Source organism: Macaca nemestrina, chromosome 3 (assembly GCF_043159975.1).
Source record: "Macaca nemestrina isolate mMacNem1 chromosome 3, mMacNem.hap1, whole genome shotgun sequence".
NCBI lineage: Eukaryota > Metazoa > Chordata > Mammalia > Primates > Cercopithecidae > Macaca > Macaca nemestrina.
Genome location: NC_092127.1, coordinates 80,217,216 through 80,237,790, shown reverse-complemented (window position 1 = coordinate 80,237,790; position 20,575 = coordinate 80,217,216). Strand labels below are relative to the sequence as shown.

At 35.6% G+C, this 20,575-nt stretch overlaps 1 protein-coding gene across 17 annotated transcripts in view; it reads right to left on the bottom strand.

The window, feature by feature from the left end:
• The window catches only part of LOC105486272 (collagen type XXV alpha 1 chain), a 507,117-nt gene that overhangs the window by 66,144 nt on the left and 420,398 nt on the right, over positions 1-20,575 (bottom strand). For 14 of the 17 annotated variants that reach the window (XM_011749078.2, XM_011749079.2, XM_071093205.1 and 11 more), the window contains 3 exons: positions 15,840-15,872; positions 15,359-15,394; positions 10,341-10,385 (listed from right to left, as the gene is read on the bottom strand). In XM_011749078.2, coding sequence (XP_011747380.2) covers positions 10,341-10,385; positions 15,359-15,394; positions 15,840-15,872 — 114 coding nt within the window. The remainder of the gene's footprint in view (positions 1-10,340; positions 10,386-15,358; positions 15,395-15,839; positions 15,873-20,575) is intronic. The other 3 variants (XM_071093207.1, XM_071093209.1, XM_071093213.1) reach the window with 3 other exon arrangements.

Sequence of the window (20,575 nt, the reverse complement as noted above, 5' to 3'; positions counted from 1 at the left end):
CTAAATGAATGTAATCTTAAAAAAAAAAAAAAAACCCATCTTTTTTAAAAGAATTGATATGCGGTTTAAAGGTTCTAGAATCTCCTAAAATGTCTAAGCGAAAGGCAATGATGATCAAAGTTTATAGAAATATTTTCTTGTAATAAAAAAATAAGCAAATGACTACTACACTATAGTCCCAATTAGTCACAATTTTTGTTAACCAGGGTAGAGGAAAGAGACCAGGTTGGGGAAGAAGGCAGGAGGAAGCAGCTGAAGTACGATTCAAAGGCAAAGGACTTTTGGGAAATCATCTTTGGAGTCAATCAGACTTCACAAAAACGAGCTTACATCAGTTTTCAGGGCAACAAACAGGAGAAATAACTTTATGTTGGAATGTATAATAATTATCACAGCTGTTTTACATATTTAATCTCCCTTAATCAATGGGACATAGGAGAGTAGTAAATTGAAAATAATCCATACGTATTTGTCTGGGTAGACAAAGTGAGGGAGGAAACTGGAACTATAATAGAATTAAGTACTTACATTACTTTTAATGAAGGAAAAAAATAAATCCAGAGGGGCTTTTTTTTCATTTTTCTTTTTTACTGGGCAATTACCTAAATTAGAAAATCCAAATCATAATTTCAAAATGGACCATTTTAGAAATAACATGAGAACATAAAGCAGAGATCCTTTGAAAAGGGCATGTCCTACTCCCATTATCAGGGAAATGTGGATTTAAACAGGCAGACTACAAGTAAAATAGCTCTACCATTGAAGTAAAAACAATAAAGTAGGACATTTTCTGAAAGTATTTAAAGTTAATGTTCTGTCAATGCATTTTAAAGAAAATAACAAAAATGTCTAAGAAAAATAGGGAAAAGACAAAGACTTAAACCTCTGGCTTGTTGCATTTATCAGGATGCCAATGAATAGCATAAGAATAAGTTGGGTAGAGCACCAGTTATTTCAGAGTTACTTTAATCTGTTTTTTTCCTCAGGTATTATACATATTTCTTCTCTCATTTCATAGATATTCCACATTCTCCATCTCCATCTGTTCACTCACTATCTCAAGTTAGACAGCATGTTAGGTTTTTACTTTTGTTATCAGTGAGAACAAGATGACAAAGTCAACTGGGATTCCTCACATTGGTGCTGAGGATAGACAGTGTGTGGAAGGGAATGTGTGAAGGCAACCAAGAGACAGATCTGAGACCATTGCTGCTTGCAAAGTTAGTGCCTAACTCATAGGCAAGGACTTCATGACTAAAACACCAAAAGCAATGGCAACAAAAGGCAAAATAGACAAACGGGATCTAATTAAACTAAAGAGCTTCGGCATAGCAAAACAAACTACCATCAGAGTGAACATGCAACCTATAGAATGGGAGAAAATTTTTGCAATCCACCCATCTGACAAAGGGCTAATATCCAGAATCTACAAAGAACTCAAACAAATTTACAAGAAAAAAGCAAACAACCCCATCAAAAAGTGGGCAAAGGATATGAACAGACACTTCTCAAAAGAAGACGTCTATGCAGCCAACAGACACATGAAAAAATGCTCATCATCACCGGTCATCAGAGAAATGCCAATCAAAATCACAATGAGATACCATCTCACACCAGTTAAAATGGCAATCATTAAAAAGTCAGGAAACAACAGACGCTGAAAAGGATGTGGAGAAATAGGAACACTTTTACGCTGTTGATGGGAGTGTAAATTGGTTTGACCATTGTGGAAGACAGTGTGGCAATTCCTCAAGGATCTAGAACTAGAAATACCATTTGACCCAGCAATCCCATTACTGGGTATACACCCAAAGGATTATAAATCATGTTACTATAAAGACACATGCACACGTAGGTTTGTTGTGGCACTATTCACAATAGCAAAGACTTGGAACCAACCCAAATGCCCATCAAAGATAGACTAGATTAAGAAAATGAGGCACATATACACCATGGAATACTATGCAGCCATAAAAAAGGATGAGTTCACATCCTTTGCAAGGACATGGATGAAGCTGGAAACCATCATTCTGAGCAAACTATCACAAGGACAGAAAACCAAACAGTGCATGTTCTCACTCATAGGTGGGAGTTGAACAATGAGATCACTTGGACACAGGGCGGAAAACATCACACACTGGGACCTGTCGGGGGGTGGAGGGCTGGGGGAGGGATAGCATTAGGAGTAATACCTAATGTAAATGGTGAGTTGATGGGTGCAGCAAACCAACATGGCACATGTATACCTATGTATCAAACCTGCACGGTGTGCACATGTACCCTAGAACTTAAAGTATATATGTGTGTGTGTATGTTATATATATATTTTATATATATATATTTTATATACATATATATTTTATATATATATATATAAAGTTAGTGCCTAACTAAGGTGAGAGGGAATAGTAAAAAGAAGGAAGACAAGGATGAGGAGAAGGAGTAGTGAGGAATTCAGGGAGGGAGGGAAGGAGAGAGAGAGAGGAAGACAAGAGGAGAAATAATGGAGAGGAACAGGCGTTTTAAAATGTTCTCCTCCTTTCTCCATTACCATAAAAATTAAATCCAGATTTAATCTGTTCTCTTTGTTTTTGTTGTTTTCTGTATTGTTTTGTTTTGTTTTTATGTGTCCTGGAAATCTCCAACTAGATCTACTCTTGGAACAAACAGAACAATCTAAACGATGTATTATCTAACCCTTAAAATAAGTATAGAACTATGATTTAATCAAAACCTGGGGATAAAATATATATAACATTATTTATCAGAACGCTTAGGGCAATCCAAAATTGTAATTACTAACACGTAATAGCTGGCATCCTATTCTGTTCCCCAAGCCACATGCTAACCAGTGACTGAATGGGATGTCCGCAATATGGATATCTCAGCCCTGTTAGTGTTATTATAGCATAGGACTAATGCAGCTTCAAATTCCAAAATGAAGACAAATTTGGTCTAATTTTCTAGTCTTCTCCTGGATATTGCATCTGATTTCTTCCTGAATTGTTTCATGCATTTTATCCTTTGGTTATTCTTAACATTAATTAATAGCTCACCATCAATGGGTTAAAAAACCAGGTCTCAAAGCTAAGACTGCAGCACATTTCCCTTTGTTGACCCGGTAGAAAAGATGAATAATAGAATAGCTGTGGTTTTGGCAACAACCTGGGGTTCAGTTAGGAAAGAAGAAATGCTATTAATTCAGGATAAAACACAATGTAGGCCTGACAGTAAACTGCTGGGAGCAGCCGCAAGCTGAAAATCTGACACAGGTTGCTAATTTGAACAAAAGATTTAAACAGCCAGGGCACATAAAGATACAGAAGCAAGTCTGTAGAGAATAACTTTAGCTGAAATCAGAGGTGTATCTTCATATGACCAACTGTGGAGGGCCTCATTGTCTCACACTGATCTTTCCATTTAGGCAGTCATAACTTCAATCTTGTAGTATAAGCTCAGTGACTATCAGCCACAGTACCTAACGTGCACTATATTTGAAAAAGGATCCTATTTTTGCAAGGAACAAAAAGTTCCATAGTCAATTAGGGTATGAGCATTAAACCTCTCTCTCTCTCCTTTCCTCTTGTGTCCATGAACTGGCTATATGTACACACAGAAATGACGTAAACTACAAAAGATTTAGCTATAGGAAAGTAGGTCCTATTCATTCTATATAAGATAGATACCTTTAAGGTAAGATTTTTGACTGATGCCCCTTCTCCTCAACTCCTTTGCTATTACTTTTTAAAAATTCAAATAGTCTAATGAGATAGCAGCTTAAATACTGTCTTCTGGCCAAAAGGCAAAAAAACTAACAAATAAATAAAACCATACGAACAACTACCATCTCTAGCAACCACAAGGGAAACAAACAAATATTGGCCTTCTATTTTACAGAAAGGCAAGGCAAAGCTGGAAATTCCTTAGGAACATGACATTTCTGAAATCTAACAATGACTACCAAAGGTCTCATTAAGTCTTAGGATTCAATAATAAAATCATGACTGACTGTTCTTCAAACCCACATTTACTATGTAGCAAAAAAGTATTTCAGGTGACCTTATTTTATCTTCTAAAATGGTTATTGGGACAGTTCACTTAACACTCTTTTGCCAAAGTTACATAATGATGAGAAGAATCAACAAATACTTAGATGGGATTATTAGTCAATGTAAGAAAGGAGGGGACAGCTTCCTTCGTACAGAAATGACTCATCAGGTGTTTCCCTATAAACTTCCAGAATTTACCGTCTGCTAAATGGAATGGTGGCCAGAATGTCCTGACTGATTAGCTGTTGCCCATAGAAAAATCTCTGGTTTTTCATTTTACCATTTGTTTTATTTTTATAAGTCATTATCAATTAAAGGAGTAAAAAAATTACTTTTTAACCCCTCTAAAAAAAACCCTCTAGTATACCAGGTTTTAAAGCAAGTACTTTTTTCCATGATCTTTATTACCCCCGAGAAGATCCAGTTTTCATTGCCCAATAAATAGTATAGCAGGGCTTGAAAAATATGTGCTGATCTGCCTGGGTGCTAAAAGCATCACCAACAATTTTGATTAACGTGTCTTGACACTGAATGCATTAGCCATACAATATTCTTCTTGCTTAAAGGTTAATTAGAATTCAAGGCAGCATGATACCTGCTTTTGAGGATTACAGTAAGAACATTTGTTATAATAAGAACCATCAGGCAGCCAGTTTTGGTAATGATTGATATGTAAAATTATTGAGGGGAAAAAGAATGAGAAAGTAGAGTCTTCCCCCAAAACATTTATTTCCCTTAAGTATCAAATTTTAGTGTAAATTAAAACATCTTGGTGGCACTGATTAAAATGAACTATAATAGCAGGTTTATTTAAAATCCAGAAAACATACCTTTGTGATTTTTTTTTCTTAACCGGATTACATCATGAAAGCATATTCCTTGTATTTATTTGCGGCTTCATTCTGGCTGCTAAAAATCTCTGATTTCTGGTTATTTGAGTTTCCTAATTGGACTCTCCAATTATTCAACTTTTCAGGTGAACTTTGTGCAGGCAGGAAATAATTATATGTAACGATAACACAATGTTATTCATTTAACTAGTACTCCATTTTCTTTTTCTCTTTTAGGAATTCATTTCACATCCTATGTTGCTTCCAGAAGTTTTTCTCTGCTATTTTTAAAATGTGATTTGATGTTTTTGAAGAAGGAACCTCATCTCTGGTGGATTTAGAAGATAAGCTTCTATTAGATTACCGAGCACTGTACTTAATCCTAAGAATGCCAGAGTAAATGCTTCTGCCACCTGTAAAAGCTAGTCTTCATATAATTTAGTGGCAAGAATTATTTCATATGCTGGGATATAAAGAGTTAGTTACTGTCTCATACCCTCCTAGTCCCCAAGTTCTTGATCTTAATGTCAAATTTTCACTAACGTGGAAGCCAGAACAAAAATATCAAGCTTTGAAGCATGATAGTACTGTGAAAATGTATTTGCCAATAAAATTATTTCATATAATTTTTACGGCATTACATCTTCCTTGCTCCACATTCCCTCCTGCCCCCCCACCTTTTTTGCTTTCTGAATATGGTGAAATAAACTGGTGGTATACGTTTTTTTTTTTTTCTTTCTTTTTGAGATGGAGTTTTGTTCTGTTGCCCAGGCAGGAGTGCAGTGGCACGATCCTGGCTCACTGCAGCCTCCACCTCCCAGGTTCAAGTGATTCTCCTGCCTCAGCCTCCCAAGTAACTGGGACTACAGGCATGTGCTACAACACTTGGCTAATTTTTGTATTTTTGGTAGAGATGGGGTTTCACCATGTTGGCCAGGCTGGTCTCGAACTCCTGACCTTAACTGATCCACCCACCTCGGCCTCCCAAGTGCTGGGATTATGGGCGTGAGCCACTGTGCCTGGCCTGGTGGTACACGTTGAAAGAAGGAAAAGCAAGTGCTGAAAATCTATATTTATTTATTATTATTATTATTTTATTATTATTTGAGATGGAGTCTTGCTCTGTTGCCCAGGCTGGAGTGCAGTGGCACAATCTCGGCTCACTGCAACCTGTGCCTCCTGGGCTCAAGCAATTCTCTTGTCTCAGCCTCCTGAGTAGCTGGGACCACAGGTACCTGCCACCACGACCGGCTAATTTTTGTATTTTTACTAGAGATGGGGTTTCAACTTGTTGGTCAGGCTGGTCTCGAACTCCTGACCTCAGGTGATCCACCCGCCTCGGCCTCCCAAAGTGTTGGGATTACAGGCGTGAGCCATTGCGCCCAGCCTGAAGATCTATATTTCTGAAAAATGTCTTGGGTTAGATAACATTGACTGGGGCCTGGAGAATTTCCATCATTACAAGTCAAGGTTTGCTTTTACTTTTCCTGTGAAGAGAACCAGGAAGGAGAACATTGAAAGTGCCATGTCCTATGCCCACAACACTGTGGTTCTTCATCCTTTGTTCCTGGGATACATTTGGGTTATAGGAAAGGTGTATAGTGTGATGTCATGTTTGGAGAAAAAGCAGGTGATCCTGACTTCTCTTAAAGTAACATCCACTGGTGACTGCAAAGGAGTTTTCAGAATTTACATTTACTAACCTACAGAATATACATGGCTTTATATCCTATAGGTTAAAATTACATGAGGAAAGACTGTATAGAACATGTGTGTAACCAATGTTTCCAATATTTTGAGCTGCCCTGAAAGAAAGAGATAACAATAACCCAAACTGCTACAGCATACTACATGCTTGGCAATATTTTAAGAACTTTACATGTATTAGTGCATTTAATTTTCACAACAACCCTCTGAGTTATGGTCAATGAGTCCCATCTTATGAGGAAACTGAAGTACAGAGAGATGATAGAAGTTGGCCCACATTATGTTATTGGTAAGGGGTGGACAAGGATCTGCACATTGGTGGTCTGTTCTGAAGTCTGCTCTATCCTGCTTACTGCTAGGGTAACATAACCATAAAAAGGGGGTAAGTAATGTACTTACGTTTTTCAAAATAAGTGTAGAGAGCAAGGAGAAAATAGGAACTTAGAATCTTACTCTTTTATGTAGTATCAGAAAAGCTGGTTACAATAATTTTACCCATTAAAAATATGTGAAGGCTTGTTTCAGAAACTAATTTTCTGGGCTCAAATCTTATTCCAGAAGATCAATGTCTGCATGGTACATTGTATATAATTTAATTTTCCCAGTTGAACATCGTGACACTATATGAACCATGAATGCACGAAATAGGAATTCCAAATATCTTCCATATGGTAAGAGGACTTTTGGATACTTCTGCAGGAAGCTTAAGGGTAGCTCGAAATTAAGTTATGCCTGTTCTTAGTGACTTTTATTATGTATGCCTAAGGTATTAGCACTTTTCTCTGAGTGGGACCCTGAGGTGATAGATAGATGAGTCTGCTGTCTGTATTTAGGCACTTTGCTCATTTCCTGAGAGCTGTGGAAGGCATGTGGATGCTCATTAAGTTTCCCACCATTCCCCGAGAGCAACAGGTGGTGAATCAAAGCTTCCCTGGTATGTCATGGCTGGTTTCCTCAAAGTCTTGGAAATAACGGATGGCATTCACATGCTCTCTGTAGCACCAACAGATAAGAAGGAGATGAATAGCAACAGGAAGTATTTCCAAAGCATAAACAAACACACAGGTCTAGGAAGATTATGAGTAAAGTGCTTGCTACCACACATTCTATATCCATACATGGTGGTTTCATCTTTTAAATCCTGTTACTCGTTCAAACTATGAAATCATAGTTAACTGTCCTGTGGTGGCTACCTAATAGAAGAAATGTAAATTAAAGGAAAAAAGAACATTTTAAGTTAAGAAAACTATGTCATAAAATTATAAGCCTTTAACTCTACATTTATAAATATCCAATGACCAATAGTTGTGATGTATCTTTAAATTGTCTCCTTTTCAAAATTACTAATTTATAGTGAGCACTGACTACATTATAAGGAAAGCGTATCTCCCACATCCTGATTAGAGAAGACAAAGCTTATTAACCAAAAACAGAGCCTAAGATTTAAATCAAATACCAGATAGTTACCCAACAGTACTTGGTAATTATGTAGATGAGTATCTCTAGTGATTGATGAAAAGAGTTTTTGTCAATTAATAGCTTCTTTTCACTATAGTCAGCAGTCAATGAGAGAAAAACAAAAGAAAATATCAGAGCTACCTGGCCTCGACAAACTCCATCTGGCCATTTCCTATGACCCGAGGAATAAAAGCGTTTGCTAGAGGTGGCAAATCGTTTAACACCCCTCTCAACTTCAAAAAGCTCAAAACATTCTGACTAGTCCACAGATGACTAGGCAAATTCCGAGGATCCAGTGGGATATTTTTGTGATGGAGGACATAAGACTAAAGTAAGATGATAAATAGTATAATCAAAATTGCTTTTTTTTTTTTTTTCCTTCAGAGGGAAATAATGAATTTCACATTCTCAAGTACTCTCTCTCTCCAAGAAAGTGCTTCAAGCTCAGGAGAAGGGACAACTGGATTTCAAAGTACAGAGGTTCCTGTGAGAGAAGCTGATAACCCGATCACCTACAAGCACTTGCTGCAGGAAACTGCTTCAGCCCTTCCTAATGCCCCTCCTTTTAAATGCCTTCCCCTTTATTTATAATGCTACAAGGTTATTTTTGATTAATGCCGAGTATCACTTTCTTATCACTTTAAACAAATAGTTTTACAATTTTTATGACTTTCCTATTATTTGTAAAAAGCCATCTTTGTGTGTGTGTGTGTGTGTGTGTGTTACTACGGAATGCCATAATTTAACTCTATAATATGAAACCACCTATTAATTTGTGAAGTTATTTTTGCTAAATATCAAATGATAAGGAAGTGACTTCAACTCTTTAGTAAACTGCTGTCATAAAGTGTTACTTTTTCACCAAAGAATCCAAAGACTAAAAATCTATTAAAAGGACATATCTGAACTTTTATGATACTAATCTAGAAACATCAAACAAAAAGATAGAACTAAAATTGCTGAATGCCAACCAAGAAGACATAGCTTTCATGTCTATCAATTATACCAAATATACTCATAAAATATTATATATATCATATGACCTCTGGGAACTCAATAATATATCTATCCTAAAATCATATTATTTCACATAACTCACACTCAAAGCAGAACCTTCATAAAACAGTATACACAACTCTCACACTAGAAGTAGGCATGCTAACTTTATTTTCCTTTTTTAGAGATGGAATCCCACTCTGTTGCCCAGGCTGGAGTGCAGTGCGTGATCTCAGCTCACTGCAAGCTGCACCTCCTGGGTTCAAGAGATCCTCCTGCCTCAGCCTCCTGAGTAGCTAAGATCACACCTGGCTAATTTTTTTTGTATTTTTCAGAAAGACAGCATTTTACCATGTCGGCCAGGCTGATTTCAAACTCCCGACCCAAGTAATCCGCCCGCCTCGGCCTCCCAAAGTGTTGGGATTACATGAGCCACCATGCCTAGTCTAGGAATACTAACTTTAGAATGGACTAATGTACAACAGAGATTGATTCAAAATTTTGTAAGATGAGAACAACAAAAGGAAAATGTATGTGCATTATGTTAACCCCTATTAAGTAGTTCTAGAATATATCTTAAAAGTTTTAAAATAAGAAGCTGATTTTAAAGGAGCAACTATATCTGAGGCAGTAGAACTTTAAGCCTTGTCAGTTACCATGTAAACAATTTCAAACACTTTTTAAAAATGCTTTTAACATTTTTAAGTGGTTTACACCCATTTAAAACAAATGTTTTCAAACTAAACTTTAAACAATTATTTCAAAAGATATTTAGAAAGTTTATGGGGACAGTGTATGTGTTGGGTCAAAATATTTTAGTAATATGATTTGTACTTTGCAGTGATAATTATTGAGAGGAAGTAGAAGATAAATGTTTTAAAGGGATTATTATAATGAGTGAATCACAAAAACAGCTGCCTAAATGTTAGATTTATGGGGATGTTAAGACTCTAATTCTGATCAAAATCTGATAGAGTCTTAAGAATAAAATTAAAATGTGAAGGTAAAGAGACATTTTAGACTTTAAAGAATTCCTGTGACTTCAAATGAAGTGACATTTACATTTATTTAAGGGGCAATAGTAAGTTAAATGGAGAAATAAACAATCGATTTCGCCACGGCAAACTTGAGGTATCTGTGCTTAATTTTTAATTTAAAAATTTAGTTAGTTGAGATGGCTGGAGAGTACTTAGAGAACAGCATTTTTTTTTTATTTTTCATTTTTCCCTATTTTTTTCCAATTTGGGTGAATCTCATAATTACAGTTCTGTGAAGCCAAGACTGTCCGTGCAGTATTTACCTTTATCCCCGGAAGTCCAGGAAGCCCAGGAAGCCCTGGTTCACCCTACATAGGAAAATCATATAGCATTATAGAATGATCTTCACTCAGTCACAATATCTGGAGAAAAACATGGCAAATGTTCCTAGCTCAACACTTTCTGCAAAGATAAATAAAAAAACCGTCTACTTTCAAAAAGTTTTGTGAGATTATACAATTCAGTCAACTCTTGATTTAGAAATGGGTTGACCACTTCACAAATTTTTTGGGATTTTCTCTCTTTCTTTCAGTTCACTGCACATTGGTATCACTGTCAGATGGCGAGAAAGAGGAGTCAAAAGAGAAGAAACTTCCATATTTCATTATTTCTTCATTAAATGATTTGTTGGGGAGGCTCAATCTATTTGCCCAAATGAAGATAATGTGTGCATTTCAACAATGCATCCTATCGCAGTATTCCCTCACCTTAGATAATCAAGAGTTGGCTGTATGAACAGATGGTCACATCAAAACAATATTCATTAAAAGTCTTGCTCACTTAAAAAGTATAGTAAGCTTTCCTTTTCATTCCTGAACAATGAGAAGAAAAATGAATACTTAAGATTAAACCTAACTCCAGTCTGTATTTCTGACAATTGTTGAGTCTGAGCAACCCTGCTTAGCAGCTTAGGGCTAATGGTACTATGCAGCTGTTGCTGAATACAGGTTTGAGATTAAGTAGTACATTTTGGGTGAGCATGTTGGAGTCAAGCTTAACCTTCTCATTTTCACAGAGTTGTCTACATTATTTTAAGCCCAAAGAATGATAACAAGAGGTTCCATTGCTTAGAAAATCTCCTGAATTCTACTAAAGAAGTATAAAGGAATCTCAGGAGAAAATGAAAGTCCTCTCTGTTGGATTGAAGTGACTATTTTTTTGTGGAAATAACATTTGAAGGCAAAAGGGTGATACTATTTCATGATGGCCAGTTAGTGGGATGACAACTAAAAGACAGAGGAGCATTAAATTAACAGTTAAGTGACAAAATAAAGCATTTCCTTTCATCTAAATGCTTTAACAATCCGCATTTCAAAGTACATCCACTAAGTCCAACCAGAAAGTATTATTACTTTCAAATTATGAAACAGCATAGTTTGTTCTAGTATTATCACAAAGTGATGTCTGAGACTGCTTGTTAAGCTGTGTGATTAGACCAAAAAAGGACAATGGTTTTCTTGATGATTTAGGTCAAAGTTACTTCAGGAATGCAAAAGAAAAATGATTCTGTCTGAAACTATATAAATGAAGGTTTGCATTATGAACAATAAGACTAAAATGAGATTAAGCCAGAGGAGAAAGGCTGATTATTAAGAACTTGTTATTCCATTCAAAGAATGTCCAAGTAGTTAAATTTCACACAGATATAACATTATATATTTGATCTTCTTTTACTTTCTCTTTTACCTTTCCATCAATGAGTTTAAGAGGATCCAGTGAAAAGAGTTTGTATATATTTTTTGCTGAAAATTCTTTTATATTAAAAAAGTATAAGGCCCTTGAAAACAGTAAATTGCAATAGAATATACAACTAATAGAAGTAAACATATTGATGGCAAATCTATAGCTTTGTATGGTTTCAGAAAAGTCCCCCAAAACTCATTTTTGAAGACATTCCATCTGAAACATTTGTGGAAATATGTAGGTTGTAACATTATTGTCCAACAGGTGTTCTCGTCATATCTTTCCCTCCCACCAAATGAAAGGATTGAATGACTACTTTAAAGAAAGATATTTATTTAAACATGCATGCATACATAGACACACACCCATATATTTAATCAAGAAAAAGATGTGTAAGACATTATGGAATATTTTATAATGTAGATTGACTACTTACAGAGATTGAGCATTTAACTTTTCTCTACATCATATGTGTACTATGTATGTGTATTAAGTAATAAATATATTTTTTAGTGAACAGATACTTTAGAAATTCTTATTTCTCATAGTTTTCATATTTCATAATTTGACCTTTCCAAGTTTATGTTTATTAGTTGATATGATGAAAGATTATAATACATGTAATGTTACCCTTTGTGGAACACCGCCTAACATTTTTAGGAAGACATTTTTTTCCTATATAAATCCTCTGTCTTTATACCATAAAAGGTTATCTTCTAACTAGGATAAGTGTGTCCAACCCACAGCCCACAGGCCACATGCAGCCCAGGATGGCTTTGAATGTGGCCCAACACAAATTCATAAACTTTCTTAAAGCGTTATGAGATTTTTTGTGTGATTTTTTTTTTTTTTTAGTTCATCAGCTGTTGTTAGTGTTAATGTATTTTATGTGTGGCCCTAGACAGTTCTTCTTCCAATGTGAACCAGGGAAGACAAAAGATTGGACACTCCTGAACTAGGCAATAGCTTTTCAGTTAACTTCTCCATTCTTGCCTATTCCTTGGCTCAGGGGCTTCTCTCAAGAACTCAGTTTGGGGATGCACAGCCCAAAATTTGGGATCAGATCTTGGTCATAATTAGGATTTGGTTCATTATCCCATTCAAAGGGGATATCAAAATAAATCAAAAGTGTAACATATCTGTGTAAAGCTTAACCTTCAGGTTTAGACTTTTGCTTTTTTCCCCTTCCTTTCACCTTTCACTCTCCATTACAGGAGAACCTCAAAATCAGGACTCAGCCTTCACCTCATGTCCCTGCTAGAGTGCTCTATATATTTCTAGAGAGTTTAACTGTGAGGGGCCCTTCTGATAGGAGATCAAGTAATTTTACTCCTTTAAAATTAAAATATTTATTTTAAAAAGATGTGGGAAAATTAGGAAGGAAAGAATTAGGTGATGAAACACAATACTTATTTTATAAATCTACACACTCACTCTACAAGCACATATATACACTCCAACTCACACATCAATCACATAGTCAACTCTTGAGGCTATAAAAGAAAGAAAATCCAATGAATTATTCCTACATTATGAATATAACTCTAGATCTCAAACTGTCATGCTGAAAAAGACCACACAGTGGAAAGCTAACTGATGAGTTTTTTGCTGTGTCACAATATTCTGTACTTTTCTGGGGTGTCTCTGACACAGGAGCCTAAGTGCCAATGAACCCCCAGCGTTGTTCTGCAATGGAGAGGAAAATGCCGTGGAAGATCTCTTGAAGCAATTCGGTACTCAGTTCCGTTTATTTCTCCAATCTACATCAGCAGCAAGCATGGACATACTTTACTTTTAAATCAACATTGGGCTAAGTATTGCCAAATCCCGATATTAGACAAAGGAAGTCATAATATTGTGGGAAAGTGGGATTGTATCAAAGGGTAGAATCTGGCCTAAATATTAATGAAAAAGATGATGCTTACTTTAGGGCACATATTCATTCAGGAGAACTGTAAGCTTTTCAGGATTCTGCCCCTTCTCTCAATATAGTTTAAAACTGGTTTTTAATGCAACGCAAAGGAAATCCAGTGTTCCCATGTGTAAATCTATAAACTTCCAGAATGAATCTAAACTGTATTTCTAAGTAATCATTATGATAAGGCAACATTTTATTAAGTAATTGAAAATCTATTTGAATATTCCCCTCTGAAAACAGTGAAAACTATACAAGATTATAGCAGGTTTGTTTTGGTTTATTTTTTAGAGACACAACTGTCTTACAGACTTTTTAGCAAATCAGGGATTTGGAGAGCAGTAAAAACTTAGACTTTAAATTTGAAAAACTAAAGGACCTAAAATTAGATTGTCTGAGAAGAACAGTTGCTTTTCCAAACCAAAGCAGACCATGGATCTCTGTATCGCTAATTCCAAATTTCTCAAATGAAGAACTGATAGGAAATCTTAGAAAATAAATAGTAAAATTTGCAGAGTTCTGCTAGGTTCTTTGAAAGAGTCTCAACTTTACTTAAAACTGGGCCTAATGAGTCATTGCTTAGACTCTTAGTTTTAAGAGAAAAATCTGTTTTTAAATTAGAGAAATGTTAAAAGAATGTGAAAGGCCTCCTCAAAAATTATGTTCATCCTAAGTGTTTAAAATGAAGTAATTATCCTCTCAATGACTTCAAGAAGGTGGAAATATTATTTTACTATATCTTAAGGTTCCAAAATACAAGAAGGGATTTATTCTCTCTTCCCTTTTCTGCTAATGAGGTAAATTTTATTTTTCTATTCATATGTTTATCTACAGCATCAGCTACTGCTAGATAAAGGCAGAGTCATGATCTTTAAGATTTACCCTAATATAGAATCCACATTTACTTGCTAGCTACATCTGTGGTCTAAAATCTGACTGTATAGGCATCGATATCCAAATGCTCAGATAATAAACTGCTAGCATGTGTTTCCTGTTTCAGACTCAAATGAAAGTATGAATCTAAACAGATTCACTGCATGTCCTCTAATTTATTGCTAAAATGACGTACAAATGCAAAAACCAAAAACTAATGTATCTATAAAATGGTATGGCTAGTGCCTCTAATTAAAATTTAGTTCATTAACAAATTTAGTGTGTTTAACAATACTCATGGCACAAGTAGATATAAGTCACATAAAAAATTATCAGTATGGAAGCGTTTGCAATGATAGGAAAAGGAATATAATTCATAAAGAATTGTTCATCACTATTGAGACAGTTTAATGATAGTTAGATAGAAACATCAAAGCAACACAGCCAGTTATAGACTTTTTTCCATTAAAAAGTTATTTTAAAAAAGATAGAAACATGCAGATTACCATTAGACATGCAAGATAAATTGTTGGCATTCCAACCCACCTGATCTTTGTTAGTTTCAAACAGCTAAGTATATGTAGACTTTATTTCATAAAGCATCCTTTTACATGTATAAAGTTTGTTTGCACATTGTGCTATGGTCATCATCAATAACTTTTAAAATGCAAAATAACCAATAACGCTCTGTAATGCAAAACATGAAAACCACATCATTTTGTAATAATTGTTTTCATATTACACAGTGGATGGTAGATATAAAATGGTGAATATGAGACAGTAAGAACACACTAGAGATAGAGATATTACCTTTTGCCCTGGACGACCAGATTCTCCAGGTTCTCCCTGGCCAAAGAAAACCGAAGATGAAAAAGATGGTCTTACAAGAATTTTCTAAAACCTTTAGGCCTCTAGGCTCCGTCACAGGGATGGCCTAGTCCCCTTCTGCAACCACATGTCTTTTATTTCCTTTATCCTGCGACTCTACATCTCATTAGACATACTGATTTAATTTTTTTTTTTTTGCTGTAAATATACCTATAGATCACATATAAATCACATTTCCATAAAAACCAATCAGAAAGGGAAGAGAATGCAAGACTTCTTATTTAAACCTCCATCAAATTTCCCACAGATATTCCCTATTGCTTTTGGAAGTCCAATTATTGCAGGAGAATAGGAACAGAGAGATAACCACCTAAGTTGCTAAAAAGGGAGAGAAAGTAGAGGCCTATAAAAATCAGAACTGTAAATCCTGGAGTACAACAAACACTTGCAAGGTTATAGTTACCTTAATTCCTGCAGCAGATGATCCAGGGTCACCCTAAAATGAAACCCAGGAGAGATTATGCCACAAGTTATGGGAATAGGAAACATCACAAGCACCCAGAGAGCCATTACCAACACAGGTACTTAAAGGGTACCTCATGACTAACGGGCCTAACTATGCTCCATAAGACTTTGTACCAATATCTCAGCTGTTAAGATGTCAACATTTCCAAGATAAACAATGCACTTCCTAAAAACATGAGTTTACTTCGCATGCAGATACATAAGGATTACATTCTGTGAAATAAACATAAATATGAATTTCTTCCCTGGATACAGTGCTAAAAATACATTGTGAAGCAATAAATTACAATTTAGGGATATGGAACTTTTGGCTTTCTCTATTCCTGGAATTTATTAATGCCATCAGCTATCATTTACTGGGAGTTCCCTGACCCTTTTGCTCTTCAGCAAGTCAAGGTTCAACAGATGAAGTCAGAGGTTAATGATGTCGAGTTAGAAAAAGCCACGCAGCAGATCAGTTTGTTTTCCTCATGAAGCACTGTCACAGTTACAACAGGCATGTTTTTTCCAGCTTTAAACTTATTTCATTGTAACTTAGGCACCAGGAAGTTACAGGATGATGGATGACTTGTGGGTGAGGGGGACACATGTGAGCTCTGAGAGAAAGTCTTGAGACAGAATCTGTTTTTTAAAAGGCACTGTATTCCAGCCAGATTTCGTGGAGTGTGAATGCTTCTCTAAAGCAAACGTGTTATAAATAAGCAGATAGGAACTAATGGGGAAAATGATATGGAGGGTAGCTGCGAATGTTGCTTATTTCTGAAATGAGGTCAGCAAAGGGCCTAGAATTTCAAGTTCCTTCTAGCCCTCTCTGTCTCATGAATACGCTAGAAGAAAAAGAAAAGGTCATTTGAGACTGTCAAGAAAATAGAAACAGCCACAGGAGGGAGGCACATATTGGGATTTCCTCAGCTGTCTCATCTGTACAAATGCTCAAGGAGCTCCGGGGGCCCATTTCCTTGTTCTAGATTCCAGAAGCTCCTCATCAATCTCTTTTAGAGACAGACATAAGGCCTCAGGCCTCTGTACACGAGCCACTTGCCCAGCTCCCTCAATTTCTCTCCCCTCTGTCCATGGCTGGCACTTTCTCTCTTCAATTCTTGGCCTAAGTGGCTTTGTCTCAAAGACCCCTTCACCAACCAGCCTAGACACATCAGACGCATGCCCCTCATGCACACATCTTACTCCGTAGCATCGTGGTCTGTTCATGTCCACTGCAGCTTACTTTCTAATTGACTATTCATGTTTCCTGCCTATTCATTGTCTATCTCTCTGTTAGACAGTTAGTTGAATGTGAGCAGATTTTGGATCTATTTTTATTCAGTGCCCTGGCCCATAGGATATGCTCAATACATATATGGTGAATGAATGAACAAATCTCAAAAAGAATTTTTAAACAGGTTAGTTGTCAGGGATCAAAAAGTAAAATTCTTTAGGAAGGGAAAAAAAAGCTTAGGAAAGAGAAGGAAATAGCAAATTAGCATGTTAAGTAAACCGATAGTTATGTGAGTTTCTTTGACATCTATAATTGCTATCCCTCCTGTTGAAAATTAAAATGTAACTAAACATAAAGAAGAGGACCCTAATACCGTCTTACTGTAGAATGAGACTAATTTCTCTTGCCAATCATTAATATCCAATTGAGTTCCAAATGGGAAGCAACATAAATATGTCCAATAAAAAGAATATTTATTTCTACTAAATTAAATCTGAAAGCCATCAGTATCAGTGAAAGCCATCAAGGAATCAGGTTTGTAATATTTTATACAATAGTATCTTTGAATTCACAAAAGCAATTTTGACTCTACAAAGTTCCTACTTTGTCTCATTTAAACCTCACAAAACTCTCATGAAATAAAGGGGGCAGATATTATTATTTCCATTTAATAAACAAGGATATCAAAGCAGCTAGCTGAATGAATTTGGGGCTTCCTAAATTCTACTGCCATGTTTTTTATTTTTTTGGAATAGAAAAGAATTGTTGGCTTATTTCATTTTGACAACAGGACAGTAAACTTGTAAATACAAGGAAGCTGCTTGTATTAATTGTAGTTTAATTCAATATCTTAATGAAAAGCATCCAGATAATCCCTAATGTGAGTAAAGACTAGATTTAGTTCTCATAAAAAGTGGATGGAAGGAAAAAGACAGTTTCTTGAAAGGGCAATATATTTGTGGAAATCTGAGCAGTTCCGTTTGATGGACAACTAAGAGTGATTTTTTTTTTTCTTTTTTAAAGACTTAGAACTGTGAAATCTCAAGGAATTTTTACAACTTTTAAGTGGTAACATGACTGCTAGAAGACAGTCATAAGTTAAGCATTTTAAAGGATAATGCTGCAAGTAGTGGAAATAAAATAGTGTGTGTTCATAATCCTCCTTCCCCACAAAGTGAAAATGAATACTGGATTAAAGTAGGGGGAAAAACCCCAACTATGTCTTAAGTACACTCTTAGCTTCGTAAGTCAGTTGGCTTAGAAATAAACATTTCTACAGGGTAAGTTATAGATGAGGAAATACTATAAGAAGATATTTTAGATAAATGAATTTGACTTTACTATGTTTCATTCAAGCATAGTTTCCATTTTTGTTTGTGATTATTTTCAAAACAACACTCAGTAGATAATTATATGTGTGTGTTAATAAGGCACATGTGGATATATGAAGTGAATGTAGTGACTTATTTTTATCATTCGTTAATTCATTCAACAAATACTTATCAAGCACTAATTGTGTGCCAGACATATCTATTAATAGATGCTGAGAGCTGGGAGATAACAGTAAGCAATGCAGTTACAATCCCTGTCCTTGTCCTGCATTACAATGATCATTTTCTAATATATGTAGTGCAAAAATATTGTTGATGGAAAGTATGAATGATAATTTATTTTTTTTCTTTCTTTCCTTTTTTTTTTTTTTTTTTGAAATCTGGTGTAGGAAGAGACTGTCATGTTTGGAAAATTCTGTGTCACTATGCATGCACAGAAGACGCGATACGCAAATGCATGGCTATCAAAGGAATTATAAGGAGTGCTGTGGAGCATATAGCAGGTGACCTACCTAGTCCAGAGGAGACTGAAGGCTGCTCCAGGGAAATGACTTATAAATTAAGTTTATAGTGCACTGAAGAATAAGTAAGATTAGAAAGTAGAGAAGTGATGATGAGGAGTCGGGGGAGGAGGACAGACAGCAACAGTATTCTAAATTATGGAAATGATGTGTGCTAATTAGGGAAGGCCCGGCACTGATTGGTGCAGGAGTGCCCACTGGGATAGGCCTTCAGGTGTGATTTTATGAAAAGAAGACAGTTTGGTTGGCTCTAAAGATGATGTGGCTTCTGAAAAGGCTCAGAGGATGCAAGTCAAAGATGCATTTTCATACTTCATACTTCATACATGCATCTTTGCTATGTAGATATGAAGTATGAAGATGAAGACAAGTGTAAATACACATAGACATGGAAATGGGGGAGAGGGGAGCAAAGAAAAAAAAACAGGCAATGCTAAGAAAGCGAAGGCAGAGCTTTTGAATCAACAGACAGAATTGTGAAGAGTAGAGTGATGTGGCCAAACCATTTAGTGTGCAGCACAAACACCCCATTTCGCACAGGGGAAAATAGATAAGAAATCAATTTCTACATTTGTTGGTGGGGTTAACACTCCAAAGAGTGGGACATAATCCTTCGACAGCAACTCTACACATGGCTGAACTCCGTCTTTGGCAGGTTTATGCTCTTAAACCTAGGGTGTACCATGATTGTTGGCCAGAGTGTGCTGAAGTTGCTGGCCACAAAGAAAACCCAGTCTAGTGGTTTTTATAGTTCCACAGTATTTCCAGATGACCAGTCTGGAAAGGTTTAGATTACTTTACCATCCAAAGGCGCTGAGTTGAATCAAAAGGAAAAAAAAAATCCTATTAAAGTCAATCAATGACGTAATTTACTACATCAATGGCAGAAAAGAAGGATTTTTAAAAACTTTTACATCTCAAACTTGGTAAACGATGAATGAGTTTCACATACTGTACACAAAGGCCATGAGAAGAGTGTTTCCAACATGCTGGAAACAAATTATGTGACAGAAGGAGGAAATGTTTAAAAAACACATCAAAAATTATATTGCAATTACAGCATTCTTGGGATAAATGCTACAGGTCGGATTACATATTATACACATTACAGATTCCTATTTACAATCCCCTGTTTAGACCCATTGAAGGTTTATAGAAATGATTTCCATTTTAACTGAAGCATTTCTTATACTTAATTTCAGCTGACTAATAAAACTTTTTGATAAAAAAAGAAAAACAATCTAGTTGATTTCAATTTCCATGTGGGAAGAAAAGCTAATATTTATTGAGAGTTTATTATGTGTGAGTCAGTATGGGAAATGATTTGCATTAATATATAAAATAAGAACGGTATTCCTTTGAGATGACCTTGGTCTTTTCAAAGAAAAAAGCTGTTTTACCATTGTAAAATTAAATTGCAAAAAATTTAATTTTACAATATGATTAAAGAAACAATTTTTGTCCTACATTCCAAAAATGAAACTTTAAAAAGACATCTTTTAAGCATAAAATTCTCTACATAAATCCACATAGGCATAGTTCAGATGTAGTATAAATTTTTTTCACTTGAAAAAATTTTTTTCACTTGCCCTCTGTGTAGAATATT